General features: G+C 51.3%; 1 protein-coding gene across 7 annotated transcripts in view; it reads left to right on the top strand.

Moving 5' to 3' along the window:
* SYNJ2 (synaptojanin 2) overlaps positions 1–18728 on the top strand; it is a 118798-nt gene that overhangs the window by 55519 nt on the left and 44551 nt on the right. For all 7 annotated transcript variants that reach the window (XR_004261294.1, XM_032253206.1, XM_032253211.1 and 4 more), the window contains one exon: positions 8330–8413. Coding sequence is in view for 6 of the 7 variants with exons in the window: in XM_032253206.1 (XP_032109097.1) it covers positions 8330–8413 (84 nt within the window). In the remaining variant the exon portion in view is untranslated. The remainder of the gene's footprint in view (positions 1–8329; positions 8414–18728) is intronic.

Here is an 18728-nt window from a genome sequence, read left to right as displayed (position 1 = left end):
AATGGTTTTTTCTAGTTCTATGAAGAATGTCAATGGTAGTTTAATAGGAATAGCATTGAATCCATAAATTGCTTTGGGCATTATGGCCATTTTAACGATATTGATTCTTCTTATCCATGAGCATGGAATGTTTTTCTTTTCTTTTCTTTTCTTTTTTTTTTTTTTGTGGGGGACGAAGTTTCGCTCTTGTTACCCAGGCTGGAGTGCAATGGCGCGATCTCGGCTCACCGCAACCTCCGCCTCCTGGGTTCAGGCAATTCTCCTGCCTCAGCCTCCTGAGTAGCTGGGATTACAGGCACGCACCACCATGCCCAGCTAATTTTTTGTATTTTTAGTAGAGATGGGGTTTCACCATGTTGACCAGGATGGTCTCGATCTCTTGACCTCGTGATCCACCCACCTCGGCCTCCCAAAGTGCTGGGATTACAGGCTTGAGCCACCGCGCCCGGCCGAGCATGGAATGTTTTTCTATTTGTGTCATCTCCAATTTCTTTGAGCAGACTTTGTAATTCTCGTAGAGATCTTTCACCTCCCTCATCAGCTGTGTAGCTAGGTATTTTATTCTTCTCATGGCAATTGTAAATGGGACTCTTCCTGATTTGGCTCTCCGTTTGACAGTTGTTGGTGTATTGATTTTGTATCCTGAGACTTTGCTAAAGCTGTTTATCAGGTTTAGGAGCTTTTGGGCTGAGACTATGGTGTTTTCTAGATACAGAATCATGTTGTCTGCAAACAGGGATAGTTTGATTTCTCTCTTCCTATTGAGATGCGCTTTATTTCTTTCTCTTGCCTGACTGCCCTGGTCAAAATTTCTAACACTATTAGTATGTTTACTAGGTGTAGTGAGAGAGGGCATCCTTGCCCTGTGCGGGTTTCCAGCTGTTGCCCATTCAGTATGATGTTGGCTGTGGATTTCTCATAGATGGCTCTTGTTATTTTGAGGAATATGAATCTAATCAAACTAAAGAGCTTCTGCACAGCTGAAGAAACTATCAACAGAATGAATAAACAACCTACCAAATGGGAGAAGATTTTTGCAAACTATGTATCTGACAGAGGTCTAACACCCAGAATTTATAAGGAACTTAAACAAATTTTGAAGAAAAAAAAAAACATTGAAAACTAGACAAAGGACATAAATACAGTGTAGACACTTTTCAAAAGAAGGCATCCATGTGGCCAACAGTCATGGGAAAAAAGCTTAACATCACTGATCGTTAGAGGAATGAGAATCAAAACCACGATGAGAAACCCCCTCACACCAGTCAGAATGGCTGTTATTAAAAAGTCAAAAATAGCAGATGCTGGCAAGGTTGCAGAGAAAAAAGAACACTTCTACACCATTGGTGGGAGTGTAAATTTGTTCCACCATCATGGAAAACAACGTGGTGATTCCTCAAAGACCTGTTCACAATAGCAAAGACATGGAATCAACCAGAATGTCCATCAGTGGTAGACTGGATAAAGAAAATGTGGTACATATACAGCACGGAATACTATGCAGCCCTAAAAAGGAATGAGGTCATGTCTTTTGCAGCAACATGGATGCAGCGGGAGGCTATTATCCTAAGCAAACTAACACAGGAGCAGAAAACCAAACACCATATGTTCTCACTTATAAGTGGGAGCTCAATGATGAGAGCACATGGACACATGGAGGGGAACAACACACACTGGGGCCTGTCAGAGGGTGGGAGGAGGGAGAGGATCAGGAAAAATCACTAATGGGTGCCACTAGGCTTAACATCTGGGTGACAAAATCATCTGTACAAGAAACCCACATGACATGAGTTTACCTATATAACAAACCTGCACATGTACCCCGAACTTAAAAGTTAAATTTTAAAAATTTGTAAAAAGAGGAGAGAGAAGCCGTGGCCGCAGCTGGGGTGGTTTCTCTTTTCTGGCTGATGTCTGCACGGGGACAGCCCCTTCCCTTTGCTCTCATGCCCCACTTCATTACCACGTTCCTTTTATTTTAAAATACTGGCTTTGGATTTCAAATAGTATTTTCAGTGGGGTCTCATCGAGTAAGTCACTGGGAAGCACTGTCCTTCAGCGTCACTGTCCTTCCTAAAACACCACCTGTTCTAAGGCGGAAAAGCAGACAGTTTCCTGGGGCTGCCCGTAATAAAGTACCCCAAACTGGGTGCTGAAAACAACGCACTTATTCTCTCCCAGTCCTGGAGACTGGAGACTGCAAGTCTGTGATCCAGGTGTCGGCAGGACTGCGGTGTCTCCAGCGTGGCCACCTCTGCCCAGGGCCGTGGTGTCTCCAGCATGGTCGCCTCCGCCTCTGTCTCTCTAGGACTCCAGTTGTGCTGGGTCAGGGACCCACCCTGCTCCACCTGTCCTCATCTTAACCCGTCACTTCTGCAGAGACTATTTGCAAACAAGTTCTGAGGTGCTGGGAGTTGGGACTTCACTGTATGGTATTTGGAAGGGACGCAGCTCACCCGGGACGCGGATGCGGCTCCTGATTGAGGACTGTGGCCTGCGGGGAACTCTGCTGCGATCTTTGCTTTGTCACTTTTACAGACCAGCGAGCCCTGCCGCAGACCAGGCTGGGCCTGGGCTCTGGCCACTTCGTGTCGTGTGCCTGCTGACTGGCATTGTCTCCTGTGTTGCCAGCTCCCTTGTTAAAGCTCAGAGGTGGGGACCTTGTCCCCACATCACCTGACTCTCCTACCCTGCACAGCCCGGAGGCCTTAGAGATGAACAGCCTGCCCCTCCGGCCCCCCGTTGACAGTGCTCCACCTCCCTTCCTTGTGGGGCTGGGGGAGGGATTTCTTGGCTCCCATAAACCTTTGTGGGCTTCCTAGTGTGTGGCTTTTGTCCCTTTTCTTCCTCTGGGCTCTGGGCTAGACAGGGAGGGTTGCTCTCTACGAAGTCCCTACCCGACCTCACTCTGAGGAGCAGCAGGCATTGACAGACAGCTGGGCACCGCCATCTGCCACTCACCCACGGATGCAGCAGCTGTGGACGCTGCCCCCGCCCCCCGCAGAGAGCGTAACTTAACCTGTGGTGACTTCTTTAACACGAGACGCGTAGCGGGGCCCCGGGAAGGTGGCCTTGCACCCACAGCAGCTCTTGGTTGGATGCCTACATTTCAGGATGTGTCTCCCATCCATCAGAGACCCCGGACAGCCTGGCCGCCCAGGAAGGGGAGCTGCCACTTCCCAGCGCCGAATCCAGGGTTATCTGCATGACCTTCAGCAAAGCCTGATTGAGCCTGCCAGGTTCCAGATTCTGCTCCCGGGCGGGTGGGCATGGGGGGCAGTGGTGTTGTGACTCAGGCGCAGCAGGACTGGGACAGGTGAGGCTGGCCCTGGCAGGCGCCGCCCTTCCAAGTGGTACTTCCCACAGGCAGGGTTCAGCTGGCAACCCTTGCCTGGAGGGCGAGGAGAAGCACCGCAGAGCCAGGGCAGGGAGAAGCGTGCACAGCGTGGGCCAGTGGGCATGGAGTGGAAGGAAAGCACGGGCGGACTGGAGGAGCAGAGACAGCTCGTGCCTCCTGCACACATAGGACCAGGGCACCAGCCCACTGGGGGGTCAGCATTCTTCCAAGCCAAAAACACAGGTGTGACAGCCTGTTTTCTAAAACATTGCGGAGGCAGGAGGTGCAGAGATGGCTGGAGGGAAGTGGCTGATCCTCAAAAGCAAGAAACTCATGTTACTTCGCTTGTATGTGGCAAGGGAGCCCCCTCTTCCTGTCTCTGGAGTCACTGAGGGTTTTTGTTTATGGCACTTTATAGCAGTACAGAATGCTTAGGTTGATCTAAGTGTTTTTTAAAACACAAAACACGTGGCCGGGTGCGGTGGCTCACGCCTGTAATCCCAGCAGTTTGGGAGGCCAAGGTGGGCAGATCATGAGGTCAGGAGATCAAGACCATCCTGGCCAATATGGTGAAACCCCGTCTCTACTAAAATATAAAAAAGGAGCTGGGCATGGTGGCGTGCGCCTGTAATCCCAGCTACTTGAGAGGCTGAGGCAGGAGAATCTCTTGAACCTGTGAGGCAGAGGGTGCAGTGAGCCGAGATTGCAACTCTGCACTCCAGCTGGTGACAGAGCAAGACTCTGTCTCAAAAAAAAAAAAAAAATGACGTTAAGTGGAATGCACAGTTAGTATGCTCCTGCGAAGTGGCAGCCCTACCGCCGTCCCTGGCTGCGTGGCCACCTGCTGAGGACGGTTCTTCTAGGTTGAGTCAGGAGAGGGGAGCAAGGCTGGGAGGAGCTTGGCTCGGCCTGCAGGTCCTTGGTGAGCTCAGAGATGCAGCCCCATGAAGATCGGGCTGTGTGGTCCACAGGGGAACCTGCCTGGTCCTGCCTGGGACCCTGTTGAGATTCACCTGTTTCGGATGCTGGCAATCAGCTGGGATTCTGGAGTGGTCCCTCAGGGGAGGGACCTACCCCCTTGAGTTTGCAAAGTCTCCACTGAGGGCCCGGGTCGGGATGGTGTCGCAAGCCCTGCATATGCAGCCCACAGCTTTGCTTATGGTACAAGAGCAGACTGTCCAGTGCTTCTGGAGACCTTGAAGCTGCGCCTGTAGCCACTCGGGTAGACTCATTCTGACAGGCGGCGTGGCCTCCCCTCCACCTGACAGCTGAGGAAGTGGCAGGCTCTGCATCTCGGCGGCCTCTCCCCAGGGTACAGGCAGCAACTTTGAGGAAATGAGTGCTGAGCCTCCAGTTGGAAGGAGGGCTGTGCTGGGGAGGCAGGTCAGCCCTCGTGGTGCTGCCCGCAAGTCACACTGGCCTGGGGCCTCTGCAGAGGAAAGAGGGTCCCCAGCCAGGCCTGCTGGACATTTGGAAGTGGACATGCACACAGGTGGCTGTGCGGTCATCGTCTGGCAAACAAATGATGGAACCAGACTGGGAGCAGATCGGTTCCCTGCAGTGGGGACTTCTCCCTGCGGTGGCAGGCAGATCAGCTTCTCAGGAATTAATTCTCAGGGAGCCAGAAAAGGGGGGCCCTGTGGCACCTCCACTTTTGCTTCGGTTTAGCATGTTTCCTAGGAGGAATAAATAATTCTCCTCCTCCAAGGCAGGCCGTGTGTGTGTGTGTGTGTGTGTGTGTGTGTGGTGTGTGCATGGTGTGTGTTGAGGTGTACATGCTGTGTGTGTGCGTGTGTGCATGGTGTGTGTGTGTTGATGTGTTATGCATGTTGCATGTATATGTGGTGTGTGTTGATGTAGTGTGTGGTGTGCGTTGATGTGTTATCCACGTTATGTGCATGTGACGTGTGTGTTGTGTTTGTGCATGTGTGTGGTGTAATGTGTGCCATGTGTGTTACATGCATCTGACATGTGTTTGTGTGTGCATGTGTGTGGTGTCATGTGTGTTGTTTGTGCATCATGTGTATGTGTACCTTGTGTGAATTTGTGTGTTGTATACACGTGTGTGGATTGCACGTGTTGTGTATGTGCACGCACAGATGTTGTGTGCATGTGTAGATAGCATCTCAGCCTGAAGCCTTGAGTCTTTTTGGCTCCGCTGAGTCATAGCTGGTGGGCTTGCTCTGCAGTGCTGACTCACCACGAAGAAAAACAAGACCAAAAAGTCCCCTCAGTCTATTAAAAAAAAAAAAGGATGGAAGATAAATATTTGGCTATTCAAGATAAGGCCACTGACTCATGCAGGGAGTTACGATGACTGTGTGTCCTCCCAGGATTGCAGACTTGGGGAGAATGGTTTGCAGATGCTGTAACTGGAAGTAGAAGGTCAGCAGAAAGCCTTTCAGGGAGAAGGGATATGTACATCTGTAGTTTTCCTGCCTCGACCCTCTCTCTTTTTCTGGCCATTTGGTTTCTGTTCTCACTGCTCTGGACGCGCTGCTCAGGGTCGCCCTCTGGCTGCCCAGTCTGGGATCTTGGCACTGGCCTGGCCTCCGTCTCTTTCTCCTGTGGCCCCACTGATCTTGGTCTCCCTCCCACCTCTCGTCCGTCCCTTCTTGGATCCCTCCTTCTTCCCAGGGCCCAACTCTCTCCGACCCCAGCAGGTGCCCTTGTGTGTACTCATAGGGCCAGCGCCTCTGGGGAGGAGAAAACAGCTCCATTTTTTGAGTGGCTATCCTGTGCTTGGACTATGCCCCCTCACTTATCCCTCACTGCCTGTCCCCCCTCTGTGTACAAGGTGACATGAACTTCATGTAGAGAGAGGGAAACTGAGGATGAAGGTGGATGAAGGAAACAGGATGAAGTCATGTGCTCAGGGCCACGCTGCTGGGAAAATGGGGGTTTGCAAAGTGGCATTCAGACCCAGCTTGTGCCAATACTAGTGCCCACTTTGTCTCCTGCTTCCGCTGTCTGCCTGCCTCCCCACCCCAAGTGCCCTCTGTTAAAATGACATGTGTGAAGTGAGACGTCACTTCTTCCACTGGCAGTAAGAACTGTTCGCCCAGAATGGAAACGCATCTCTTGCATTTGACGATCGAGTTATGCCCATCGCCTTGGGAACAGAGAAGTTAGTCCTGATGATAGGATGGGCAGCCCGTTTCCCTGTGGAGGACCGGGTGGAGGACTTTGGAGCTCCTTTCTTTTTGCTCCAGTGTGGGCAGGGAGGGGCGTGCAGAGCACAGACCGCCCTCAGTGTTTTCAGAAGCTGGTCCTGAGCGCATCTCAGCTCAAGAGGAGCCTGGCCTGACGCTGAAAGTTGCATTGTGAGCACATGGCAGTCAGAGTGAAGGGAGACATTTCTCAGCGAAATAGATGGTGTCCATTGGTTTCTGTTGTTTGGTGTTTTTCTGGATCTCGCTCTGTTGCCCCAGCTGGAGTGCAGTGGTGCAGTCATAGCTCACTGCAGCCTCATCCTCCTGGGCTCAAGTGATTTTCTTGCCTCAGCCTCCCGAGTAGCTGGGACTACAGGCATGCCTCACCATACCTGGCTAACTTTTAAAAAGTTGTTTTTGTAGAGATGGGGGTCTCACTTTATCACCCAGGCTGGTGTCGAACTTTTGGGCCAGCCTCCCACCTTGGCCTCCCAAAGTGGTGGAATTGTGGGCATGAGCCACCACGCCCAGCCTGGGTATTGTTAAACATTGTCTTTATATACAAACATTGACCTCATTGGTTTCTTTTCCAAGAAACTGGGCCTGTGCAGGTCACACATGCTGGTCAGTTGTATCTAACTAATTTCATGGTAGTCAACTACGTCTACAGCCATTCAAGCAACCTGCTATTTTATTCTGTTTTGTTAATAGAAGAATGGAGCATCACAACTTTGCTGGTACTCAATCCCTGGAAACAGACTCAAGTTCTTAACGCATGCATTTTCCCTTCAGAGATTAAAGAATAGAATTCCAGTTTGACAATACAGATTCCAGGCTCTGGTAATTCCTGTGGTCCGGGAAAACAGTGGGTCTAATTTTCAGGTCCTCCACTGCAGAGTGACTCATGCCTGTGTGATCTGAGCATGATCTCGCCTGCATGGAAAGCTACCCTGTAAGGGAGCAGGCCGGTGAGGAACGGAAAGGACCACAGCAGCGCCCAGGCCACCCTGCCAGGCCAGGCTAGAGTTGCGCAGATAAAGGCCCCGCATCTGATAAGCACCACCGCCTGCCCCCGCTGGCACTCAGGATCGTACTTCTTGTCCTTTTGACACTCCCTTGCAGCCATCGGAGGCCTGCAGGCACACTCTGAAATAGCTGTGCATGTGGGTGGGGAGGAGATAGATGTCTTAAAGTGTAAGGATCATTTGTTTCTCTGCAGGTGCTGTCGCACTGGAAGCCTTTGGAAACCGTGTTATGTGTGCTGACTGGGTGGTGTGTTTAAGAACACAGTGGGGCAGGGCCAGGACCAAGTGCACAGTCAAGCTGATTCTTGTATTGTCAAGTCTAAGACTGGCTGGCACAGTCCGTGAGGTCTTTTGGCTATCACGGGTGCCCTTTATTTCATCCAGTCCTTCCCTAATAGCTCTCTGCTGCTTAGCTATTCGCCAAGGTAAAAATAGAGGGCCATAAGGAAGGGAAATTCCAGAACACATTGGCTTCTATTCACAAAAGGGGTGGCACAGGGTTGTGGCTGGGATTTTCAGGGCAGTGATAAGATTGTGCCCTAGAAGTGTGAATTCCCGGAGACCCTGGGAGGTGCGATCCCCCTGCACACCCTTCTTCGGAGGCTGGTCAACAGCCAGCATGCCCAACCAGCATCCAGCCAGAGGTCAGGAAGCATCGCCAACCACGCCAGGTGGGGGAGCAGAGGACGCTGAAGTCCACTGTCTGCCCTTCATTCCGGCTGGTGTCAGGTCACAGGCAGCTGGATCCGGTTACCCAGCCCAGGACATTCGGTTTCATTGAGAAGCCCTCTCCCTTCTGTTTCCTTGTGCCGCAGACGATTTACATGGACGATGGAGTGTCATCTTTTGTCCAGATCAGAGGCTCGGTTCCACTGTTTTGGGAGCAGCCAGGGCTTCAGGTAGGTCATGAAAAATCTTAAATGTCCCCTTGTGGTGTTGTCCACCCTGCCCTTCCCTTCAGCAGCTGCAGAATGTTTCTTTTAACGCGTTCCTTTCGTGACATGGTTTCTAGTCTTTTTCCTCAGCCCTGATGTGTTGAGCTGAGCTGTTGAAATGTGTACCTGTGTGTGGTGTGTGTGTGTGTGTGTGTGTGTGTGTGTGTGTGTGTGCGTGCACGTGTGTGTAGAAAACACAGACACCCCTTTGTTTCTGGTGGGCAAGCGTGCTGTGTGAAGCTGCCGACTCGAGTGAGTGAAGCCTGCTGAGTGAGTCCCACGAAGTGTGCCCGGCTAGCGCTGCCTGGGCGAGACACAGAGTGTGGTGTGCTGAGGACTTTTCTGAGAGCGGTGACTCTCGCAGAGGGCTTCAGGCAGGCTCTGTGGCTGCGTAGATCTGGCACCCGCTGCCGCCTGTCAAGAGGCCACACGAGATGTGCACAGCTTTCCCGCGATTTCTAAAAATACCCCTTGCCATCCAAAGCAGGGCTCTGGTCAGTGCCAAACAGATTTGGCATTCTTTCTCCTGGGAAGAGCTCAGGGTAGGGACACATTCCAAGAACACATTGGTCGTCAATGGAATGACACGCTGCCTCCTTCACCAGGGTCTTTAACAAGGTGGGTTATGGGCCGAGTGGACTGGAGGGGCCTCCCCACTCATCTCCAGTCTCCTCCCTGTCCTGAGGGGATGTGGATGCGGGGCCTTTGTCGCCTCTCGGCTCTTCTTACTGACAGCTCTCATGTGACTGCCGTTGGGTTGCCAGCCAGTGGCTAGCAGGGCCCAGAGTGCCATCTGCCAGGTTCCAGGGGGTGTTTGACACCGCTGAACTCAGGGTACCCAGTCTTGGGTTCAGCTTCTTAACTTGACTTGACCCTGTGCCAGGAGCAGGTGAGTCACTTGACCCCATGGCTGTTGGCACGCTGCACTGACAGCATTGGCGAAGTACCTGGTCAGCCTGGGCAGTGAGATAGATGAATTGAGGTCTCGTTTAGGCTCCACGCTCTGGTGGAGAGAAAAGGCTGGGTTAATATTCAGTCTTTCCACTAGAAAGAGACCACCACGCTGCCTGAGATAACTGGTGGCCTCTAGAGGAACGCTCCCAAGGACAATTGTGACACAGAAACTCCTCCGGATGAGTGTGGAGGAGGATTTTGGAAAAACAGCTTTATTGTTGTGTAAGTTACACACCCATTTAAAGCTTACAACTTGGTGCTTTTACCACATTTACAGAGTTGTGTAAACACCACTGTAATCTAAGAGCACTTTGATCACCACTAAAAAACTTTGTCCTCATTAGCGGCCTCTCCCATGCCCTCCAGGTCTCCCAGTTCACCTACTTTCTTTATCTGTAGATTTCCCATTCCAGACATTCCAAAAGGGTTTTCAAAACTTGATTTCCTTTAAAAGTGGAGTGTTCCTTGGGAAACGCCTGGAGCTCTGTCTTCAGGAGAATGAAAGAATTGATCGCATGAGTATGGCGCAGAAAGGAGACAGGGAGACTGTCCTATGTCTCATGTGAGGTTGGTAAGAAATCCAGACGTTAGGGGCATGGTCATAATGGATTCTTAGGATTTGGGAAGGACCCTCTGAAATTCATCCAGTCCACACTCTAACCCTCAGTACAGAGGTTGTTTTTGTTTTTGTTTTTTTTAGACAGAGTTTCGCTCTGTCACCCAAGCTGGAGTGCAGTGGTGTGATCTTGGCTCACCGCAACCTCCACCTCCCAGGTTCAAGCCATTCTCCTCCCTCAGCCTCCCAAGTAGCTGGGACTACAGGTGCCCACCACCATGCCTGGCTAATTTTGTTGCATTTTTAGTAGAGATGGGGTTTTGCCACATTAGCCAGGCTGGTCTCAAACTCCCGACCTCATGTGATCCACCTGCTTCAGCCTGCCAAAGTGCTGGGATGTCAGGCGTGACCACCACACCCAGCCAGTTCAGGGGTCCTTCCTCCAGACCACGACTGGGGATGGTTCCAGCTCTTGGCCAGATCCTGTGTTGCGCCACTGCGTCTGTCTGACTCTAGAGCATTTCAGGTACGCAGGAGTAAGTCTGATTCTTCTCCGTGTGACTCGCCCTCGGCCCTGGGAGGCCGTCTCCTGGTTCCCTCTTCCTCTTGTGTCCTCGCTAAGGCCTCCCAACTCCTTTGGCCGCCTTCTGTCCTGTTTCTAAGACTCCCAGTGTTCTCATCTCCCTCACCTAAAAACACCGCTCCTTTCTGTCATTTTTTTGTCATCCCTTTCTGGGATTTCATTTTGGTCTCCACCTTGACCTCCGTGCTGCCTCAGGTGCAGCCTGGCCCTCTGTGGGTTAACTGTGCCTCAGTCTGTCAGAGGCCAGGAATGGTGGACCCCGAGGTGTCAGCTTTTTGGCAGCTGTTTCACCCTCTTAAATGCCTTAACACTTGTGCTGTACGAAAGCCTCCATGGTCCCTCCCTCCCTCCCTCCCTCCCTCCTTCCTTCCCTCCCTCCTTCTTCCTTCTTCCTTCTTTCTTCCTTCTTTTTTCGTCTTCCTTTTCTTTTATTTTCTTTTTTTTTGAGACAGCCTCACACTGTCACCCAGCACCAGGCTGGAGTGCAATGGCGTGCTCTCGGCTCACTGCAACCTCTGCCTCCCGGGTTCAAGTGATTCTTCTGCCTCAGCCTCACAAGTAGCTGGGACTACAGGCATGTGCCACCATGCCGCCTAATTTTTTGTGTGTTTTTGGTAGAGACTGTGTTTCATCACGTTGGCCAGGATGGTTTTGAACTCCTGACCTCAAGTAAGCCACCTGCCTCGGTCTCCCAGAGTGCTAGGATTACAGGCATGAGCCACCGCGCCCGGCCTCCATGGTTTCTTCAAAACAAGTTTCAGGAGGCTTTAGTGTTCCTTCATCTTACTAAGGACTTGCTAACCTTTGGGCCTAATCCCCATGTTTAGCCTCTAAATACCAGTCTTCATCAAAGGGAGACTAAGTCATCTTCAGAGGAGGCCAGGAGGGCAGGGAGGTGGCGGGCTACCCTCACCGGCTTGAGCTGTCGCTGTCAAGCACGAGGCCGCCTCTGGTTATTTTTCTCCACTTTGAGCTTTTTCTCTTCCTCCTTCACTTAGGTTAGATGAAAAGTGCAAAGATTCTGGGGGAGAAGCTTGTACGTTAGGTTGCAGTGCGGTCCCTTCTTGGTGGCTGCCGTTGGAGACCCAGAGCCCAGCAGGATAGGGCAGGGGTGGGCAGAGGGCGGTGGATGAGGATTTTTCTGCGTGTTTTCCTGGGAACTGTGCCTTCAGTACTTCCTGACTCCATTTCTAGCAGCCGTGTACCTTTAATAAATTTCATTTTTACTGTGTAAATGGGTTGTGCAGTTTATAAATAGCCACACTGAGATTTCACCCTTCAAGCGAATTGCTCCCTTGTCTAGCTGGTTAGAGAATCTATTTATGATCTGTGTCTCTGGTTGACAACTTTGCTCCCCTGGTCGTTGTAGAATCTTCCTCCCCCTAATAGGGCTGTACAGACACGTGCCTTGCCAAGGTAAGTCCAGTCTGTGTTTTGAAGCTTCCTGCAACTGAACCAAACCGAGGAGGATGCTGAGTAGAGCAGACCCGTCTTGTCCTGTCGTCCCTGTTCCCTGCTGGAAACCGTTTGCCAAGTTCGTGGATGCGTGGTTCCGGAATGGGCACTTTTGTGTGTACCTTTTTTTGTTCCAAACACGACATGAGATGGTTGGCTTGTAGTATCAACAGTTTCAAAAATAAGTGAAGAGGTTAGGGTGAAGGGGAATTGGTGCCCACAGTGCATGTCGTAGGTCCTGTGCACGAGGGAAGGAAACTGACACTTGTTCTAAGTTTCCCCACAGCCACCACAGAAAGAACCACAGTCACCACAGAAAGAACCACAGTCACAGCCAGTTTATGAAAGTGACAAGCTTTGAAGCTATGCAGACCTGGGCTCAAATTCAAACTCTGGCTCCCCAACTTCGTAACCATGTGTGTTTGAGAGGTTCTTATCTGTGCCAAGCCTTACTTTTCTGTAAAATGGGGCCAATAATACCTACCTTATAGAGTTCTAGAGAGGATTAATGAGCATAATATAAGAATTTGGCTTGGCACGGCGGCCCACACCTGTAATCCCAGCACTTTGGGAGACCGAGGTGGATGGATCACTTGAGGTCAGGAGTTTAAGATGAGCCTGGCCAACATGGTGAAACCTATTTCTACTAAAAATGCAAAAATTAGCCAGGCATGGTGGCAGGTTCCTGTAATCCCAGTAACTCAGGAGGCTGAGGCAGGAGAATCACTTGAACCTGGGAGGTGGAGTTTGCAGTGAGCTGAGGTCACACCACTCTGCACTTCAGCCTGGGCAACAAAGTAAGACTTTGTCAAAAAAAAAAAAAAAGAATTTAACACAGTATCTAGAACCTAAAAAGTGCTCAAAATGACAGCCGATATGGATACTAATAGAAACAAATGATGACACCCAGGAGATAAAGCCACCGGCTGCCTCTGAGAAGTATGGCTCTTGGTGTCCTGAGCACTGAATGGGAATTTATTTCCTCCTGTCTTCGCCGGGACGCTGTGGCATGTGATGACATGAAGACAGCTTCCTGGGGTGTCTTATCTGTCATCCCTAACAGACTCCTGGTAAATCAGTAACTCTAGCTGAAGCCATTTATTCATCCCAGACGTTCACTGAGCATCTCCCACATGTATGGGGCATGGGGGATCAGATGCAGTCCCTGCCTTCAAGGAGCAGGGGGCAGGACATGGCAGTGTTGTGTGGATAGAGCCATGCTGGAAGAAGGCAGGGACCCCAGGGCAGCTCTCCCAGGCTGAGGGCGTTGGGAGGGGGCAGCTGCCCAAGGGTCCAGATGGTGGAGGGTGAGGAAGAAGCACTCGGGCAAGGAAGGCAGCCCTTGCAGAGGGAACTGTGGGTGCAGATACTGTAACCCCTGGGATCACAGAGATCCAGGAAGTGTCTCTGGATAGCTTCTTGGAGTCCTGGGCATGAGGGAATGGGAGGACAGATGGGAGAGGTGAGCAGGGCCCAGTCAAGGCCCTGTGGATGCTATACTGAGGAGTCTGCATCCCGTAATACTAGCTGCTCAGGCAGTACTCCCCAACCTTGCTGCTCAGAAGACTCCCCTGGGGAGCTTTAAAAATCCTGATACCCAGGTTGATACTATACAGATTAAGTCACAATATCTGGGGCCAGGAGCCAGGTAGCCGTCTTTCTTGAAGACCCGTAGGTGACTCCAATGTGCAGGAAAGTATGGGAACCACTCAGTGCTGTGCTGCCAAACCAGTTTTACTGGGGTCAGACCAGGTACAGGAGCTCTGGTTGTAGCCTTTGTCCACTGCTGTGGTGTAAGTTTTCCCATCGTGGCCACTTTCAGCCTACCAGCTCCACATCAGCGAGCTCAGAGTTAGGACGGGCTGGGCACACAGTCGGCTTGCACGCCTGCAGGAGCTGGGCCAGCACACGCTGGACACTGCGCTAAAGGACCGCCTGATGGAGACACGGTTAGACAGAAGTCTAGAAAGTGTTCGTTTGGAGGGGAAAGGCACCAGACGGGAGGCTGCTGAACTGAGATTTTCGGGCAGCCTTAGGTAAGGTAGGAGTGGTGGGGTGTGGGGGAGAGGCGTGGAGGTGCCGTCTGCAGTCCTCGGGCCTCTGACCGCTGATGGAGACTCTGCTGTGATTCCCGCAGCCAGGAGCTCTCCAGACCCTGACTGTCCTAATGGCTTTCTCTCTAAACTCAGTCCGTGGGCTATAGGATTGAACTAACGACTTTAGGGACCAGATAAAAGTAACTGACCCTTTGCTCAGAGGGGAGGAGGATGGGGTGGAGGAGAAGGGAAGCTACACAATGCAGTGACAGTGGTGGCCCCTGCCCCCAGCCGTAGCTCGTTCCTGTGGCTTCTGATGCTCAGTGACCTCAGGATTAGGTGACTCCAGAGAAAGTAGATGCTGGTCATTGTCAGAGTAGGACAGAAGGGAGGAAGGCTATGAGGCCTGGGAACCCAGACGAAAGGGATGCTTGGGTTGATGGAGGGAGAGTGAGCTCCAGAGAGAACGTGAGGCCCCAGCTCCCTCCACTTTTGCCCAAGGCCCCCCTGTGCTGCCTTGCTACTTGCTTAGAAGAAGTGGCTTGGGTTATGACTCAGGGAGAGGCAGTTAGACAAGCCCAGTCATAGAACTTCTTTAAGGGGTGGAGGAACCCAACCTGAGGCCCAAGGAAGCAGCTGTGGCAAGCTGGGCCTGGTCAGGGTGTCCCTGAGGCACTGTAGGTGAGGACTTGCCTCTGCCGGTAGGCATACAGCTCTGCAGATGTAAACACAGCTCTGCAGGTGTAGAGACAGCTCTGCAGGTGTGGGCACAGCTTTGCAGGTGTAGACATAGCTCTGCAGGTGTGCACACAGCTCTACAGGTGTAGACATGGCTCTGCAGGTGTATGCACGCAGCTCTGCAGATGTGGACATGCCTCTGCCAGTATGCATGCAGCTCTGCAGGTGGGGACACAGCTCTGCAGGTGTGGACACGGCTCTGCAGGTGTAGACACAGCTCTACAGGTGGGGACACGGCTCTGCAGGTGTGGACACGGCTCTGCAGGTGTGGACACAGCTCTGCAGGTGTAGACATAGCTCTGCAGGTGTGCACACAGCTTTGCAGGTGGGGACATGGCTCTGCAGGTGTGGACACAGCTCTGCAGGTATAGATACAGTTCTGCAGGTGTAGACATAGCTCTGCAGGAGTGCACACGCTTTACAGGTGGGGACATGGCTCTGCAGGAGTGCATGGAGCTCTGCAGATGTGGAAGCACCTCTGCAGGTGTGCACACGGCCCCTGGAGCTGTCTTCCCTGCTGTACCTTCCACCCCTTCATGGGCATTTGCAACCTGAGCCAAAGGGGAATGTAACAAGTCCAGAAATAAGTCAAAACCGGAGCCACTCAAACTTCAGTGGGTGTGCATAGGCATTGCCTATTGGGCTTGTTAAAACACAGATTCCTGGTGCCACCCCTGGAGAGTCTGGCTCAGCAGATCGGGGATGGGCCCAGGACTTTGCATTTCTAACAAGCACCCAGAAGAGGTCCAGCAACCATACTTTGGGAACCACTGGTCTAGACCTGCAGGTCCTTTCTGCCCATTCCCTGCTCTGGTCACTCACCTAGGGGTGGTGCCCCTGACTTCTTAGTACTCCCAGGTAGAAAGGCTTGTTGTCAGCAGTGACATCAGACTAGCCACTGCGGGGGGAATTGACCATGCCTGTGACAGCTGGGCCCAGCTCTGTCCTCATGGAATGGTTGCCTAAGTCCAGGACGAAAGACAAGCCGGAGGCCTCGGAAGAGACATGCTGCAGCCCTGTCCCGGCTGTGCCTTCTGCGGTGGGCGGCTGCTTCCAGGGCTTGCCGCCTGCTTGCCACGTTCCCTGAGTCCTTGCCGATGAGATTGAAGGGGCACATCCCCGGCAGGTGCCTCATTTCACCCTGTTACGCTGCCTGCTCCCCATACACAAGGGCACAGTTTCTGTCAAACTAATTTGCTTTTGTGCAGACTTAGAAACTTTGCTTCTGGGTCTTTCCATGGGGGGGTCCTGGTTGGGTGTAATCACCCAGGGCAGGGGATTCAGCGTCTCCCATCTCTTTCCTGCCTTTCCACGATACATAATGGCATGTTGATTCGGAGGGTGCTCAGTAACTGAGGGATGGACTGCTGACTGATAATGCAGTGTATATGTTAACAGGGAAGCTACAGAGCCTGGGGATTGGACGCTGCTAGGTCCAGCCATCTGTGCAGCCGTTTCCACCTGATTAAAAGAAGAGGCTTTGGGTTATGACTCGGAGAGAGAGTTAGACAAGTCCAGTAATAGAACTCGTCACAATGGAGACCCAGGCTCCTCAGCCCTGGCCTGCTGAGCTTGCATTCTCTTCTTACTGTGCTCCCATGGGAATGATCCTATATACAGCTGCCACTCATCCCTGAAGCCAGGAGAGATTTCTTGTGATGACTGACAGCCAGCCAGCAGGTAGCCAGTCCCTTGGGTTTCAGCCCTTGGTGACCTCTCAGGGTGGCTGAGAGGTCACAGACCTGCTGACTTCCTTCAGGGTGCAGGATGGAGCAGCCTTCTCAAGGGTGCAGGGCCGTGAAAGTTTTCAAATGATCTGAGATGTCCTCAGCCCGGTGTTGATGGCCATCAGGGAAAAGGAGGACAGAGGCAACAGGGCAGCAAAATGATGGGGTTTGGGGTGAGCCTTTCTTAGGAGCTCCCATTAGCCAACGGCCAAGATGCCTTGTTTTGCACTCACTTGGCTTGTGACCCAAGTGTCTTGGGACCAAAAGGGATTTGGGACTTTGCTGAACTGTTTATATAGAAAAACCTGGCTGGGCACAATGGCTCATGCCTGTAATCTCAGTACTTTGAGAGGCTGAGGTGGGCAGATTGCTTGAGTCTGGGGGTTCAAGACCAACCTGGGCAACATGGTGAAATCCCATCTCCACAAAAAATAAAAAAAATAAAAAAAACAAATAGCCAGGTGTTGTGGTGTGCACTTGTAGTCCCAGCTACTGGGAGGCTGGTGGGAAGATCATTTGAATCTGGGAGGTTGAGGCTGCAGTGAGCTGTGATTGCATCACTGCGTTCCAGCCTGGGCAACAGAGTAAGACCCTATCTCACAAAAAAAAAAAAAAAAAAGAAAGAAAGAAAAAAGAAGAAAAGGAAACCTTCTCCACAGACTCTCTACATCTCTACATCTATTGCTGAGATACCAGTTCTCTAGGCATGTGCTTTTCTTGAGTCTGAGGTGGGCAGTTGTATCACCCGTAGTATTGAGTTATAAAATAATACATGAAGTATGGTAACAGCTACATCTCATAACATAGATAAATCTAACTACACTAGTTTTACAACACTCAAGCAGAAGCAAAACTGAAAAGTGCATTTTTAACAATTTATTCTTGAAATAATTTCAGACCTACAGAAAGAGTTTAAGAACAAAAGAGGGAGTTCCCATATGTCCTTCGCTCAGATTCACTAAATCTTAACCTTTTGCCACACACACATTATTTTTTGAGAGTAGGTTGTATATGTTACATTGGTGTTAGTCCATTTGCCTTGCTGTAAAGGAATACCTGAGGCTGGGTAATTTATAAAGAAAAGTTTATTTGGCTCATGGTTCTGCAGGCTGTACAGGAAGCATGATGCCAGCATGTGCTTCTGGGGAGGGCCTCAGGAAGCTTACAGTCAGGGTGGCACAAGAAGGGGAGCCAGTGTGTCATATGATGAGAGAGGGAGCAAGGAGAGGGAGGTTACAGGCTCCTTTCAACAACCAGCTCTCCTGTGAATTAGTGAGAACTCATTCATCACCATGGGGTTGTCACCAAGCCATTCATGACAGATCGGCCCATGTGACCCAAACACCTCCCGCCAGGCCCCACTCCAACACTGGAGATTTGGAAGGGACACACATCCAAACCACATCAATGTCTCTTCACTTAAGTGCAAAATACACTCTCTTACATCACCATCATATAAATTTCACATTTGGGAAATTTAACAGTGGCCAAGTACTTCAATCTCATCTGCAGGCAATATTCCAAATGTATCCGTTGTCCCAACGATGGTTGAAGCACCTTTCCCCCCTGAGTCCAGCATCACACACTGCATTTGGTTGTTACGTCTCTAGTCTTTTAATCTATATCTGTTCCTTGGCTTTCTGTCTTTCAAAACATTGATGCTTTGGAGAATGCAAGTCGTCTTTTCCTTTAAATTGAGGGTACCTCCCTTTAGATTTTCCTTGTGTTTCATGCCTGGCCAGAATGCTACCTACATGACGCTGTGTCCTTCGTAGGGTACCAGAGCTGGAGGCACATGGTGTCCATCTGCCCCTCACTGGTGATGTTGACTTTGGTCACCCAGTCAAGGTGCTACTCAGTTTCTCCACTTATGGTTAATGCTTTCCCTTTCAACTAATCAGCAATCTATGGGAGACACTTTGAGACCATGCTGGTATCCTGCTTCTCGTTAAACTTTCCCTTAAGATTTATCATCGACCGGGCGCAGTGGCTCAAGCCTGTAATCCCAGCACTGTGGGAGGCCGAGGCGGGTGGATCACGAGGTCAAGAGATCGAGACCATCCTGGTCAACATGGTGAAACCCCGTCTCTACCAAAAAATACAAAAAATTAGCTGGGCATGGTGGCGCGTGTCTGTAATCCTAGCGACTCAGGAGGCTGGGGCAGGAGAATTGCCTGAACCCGGGAGGCAGAGGTTGCGGTGAGCCGAGATCGCGCCATTGCACTCCAGC

This window comes from Sapajus apella, unplaced genomic scaffold (genome assembly GCF_009761245.1).
Source record: "Sapajus apella isolate SASKATOON/1434 unplaced genomic scaffold, GSC_monkey_1.0 scaffold82, whole genome shotgun sequence".
Classification (NCBI taxonomy): domain Eukaryota; kingdom Metazoa; phylum Chordata; class Mammalia; order Primates; family Cebidae; genus Sapajus; species Sapajus apella.
This window is presented reverse-complemented; position numbering and strand designations above follow the sequence as displayed.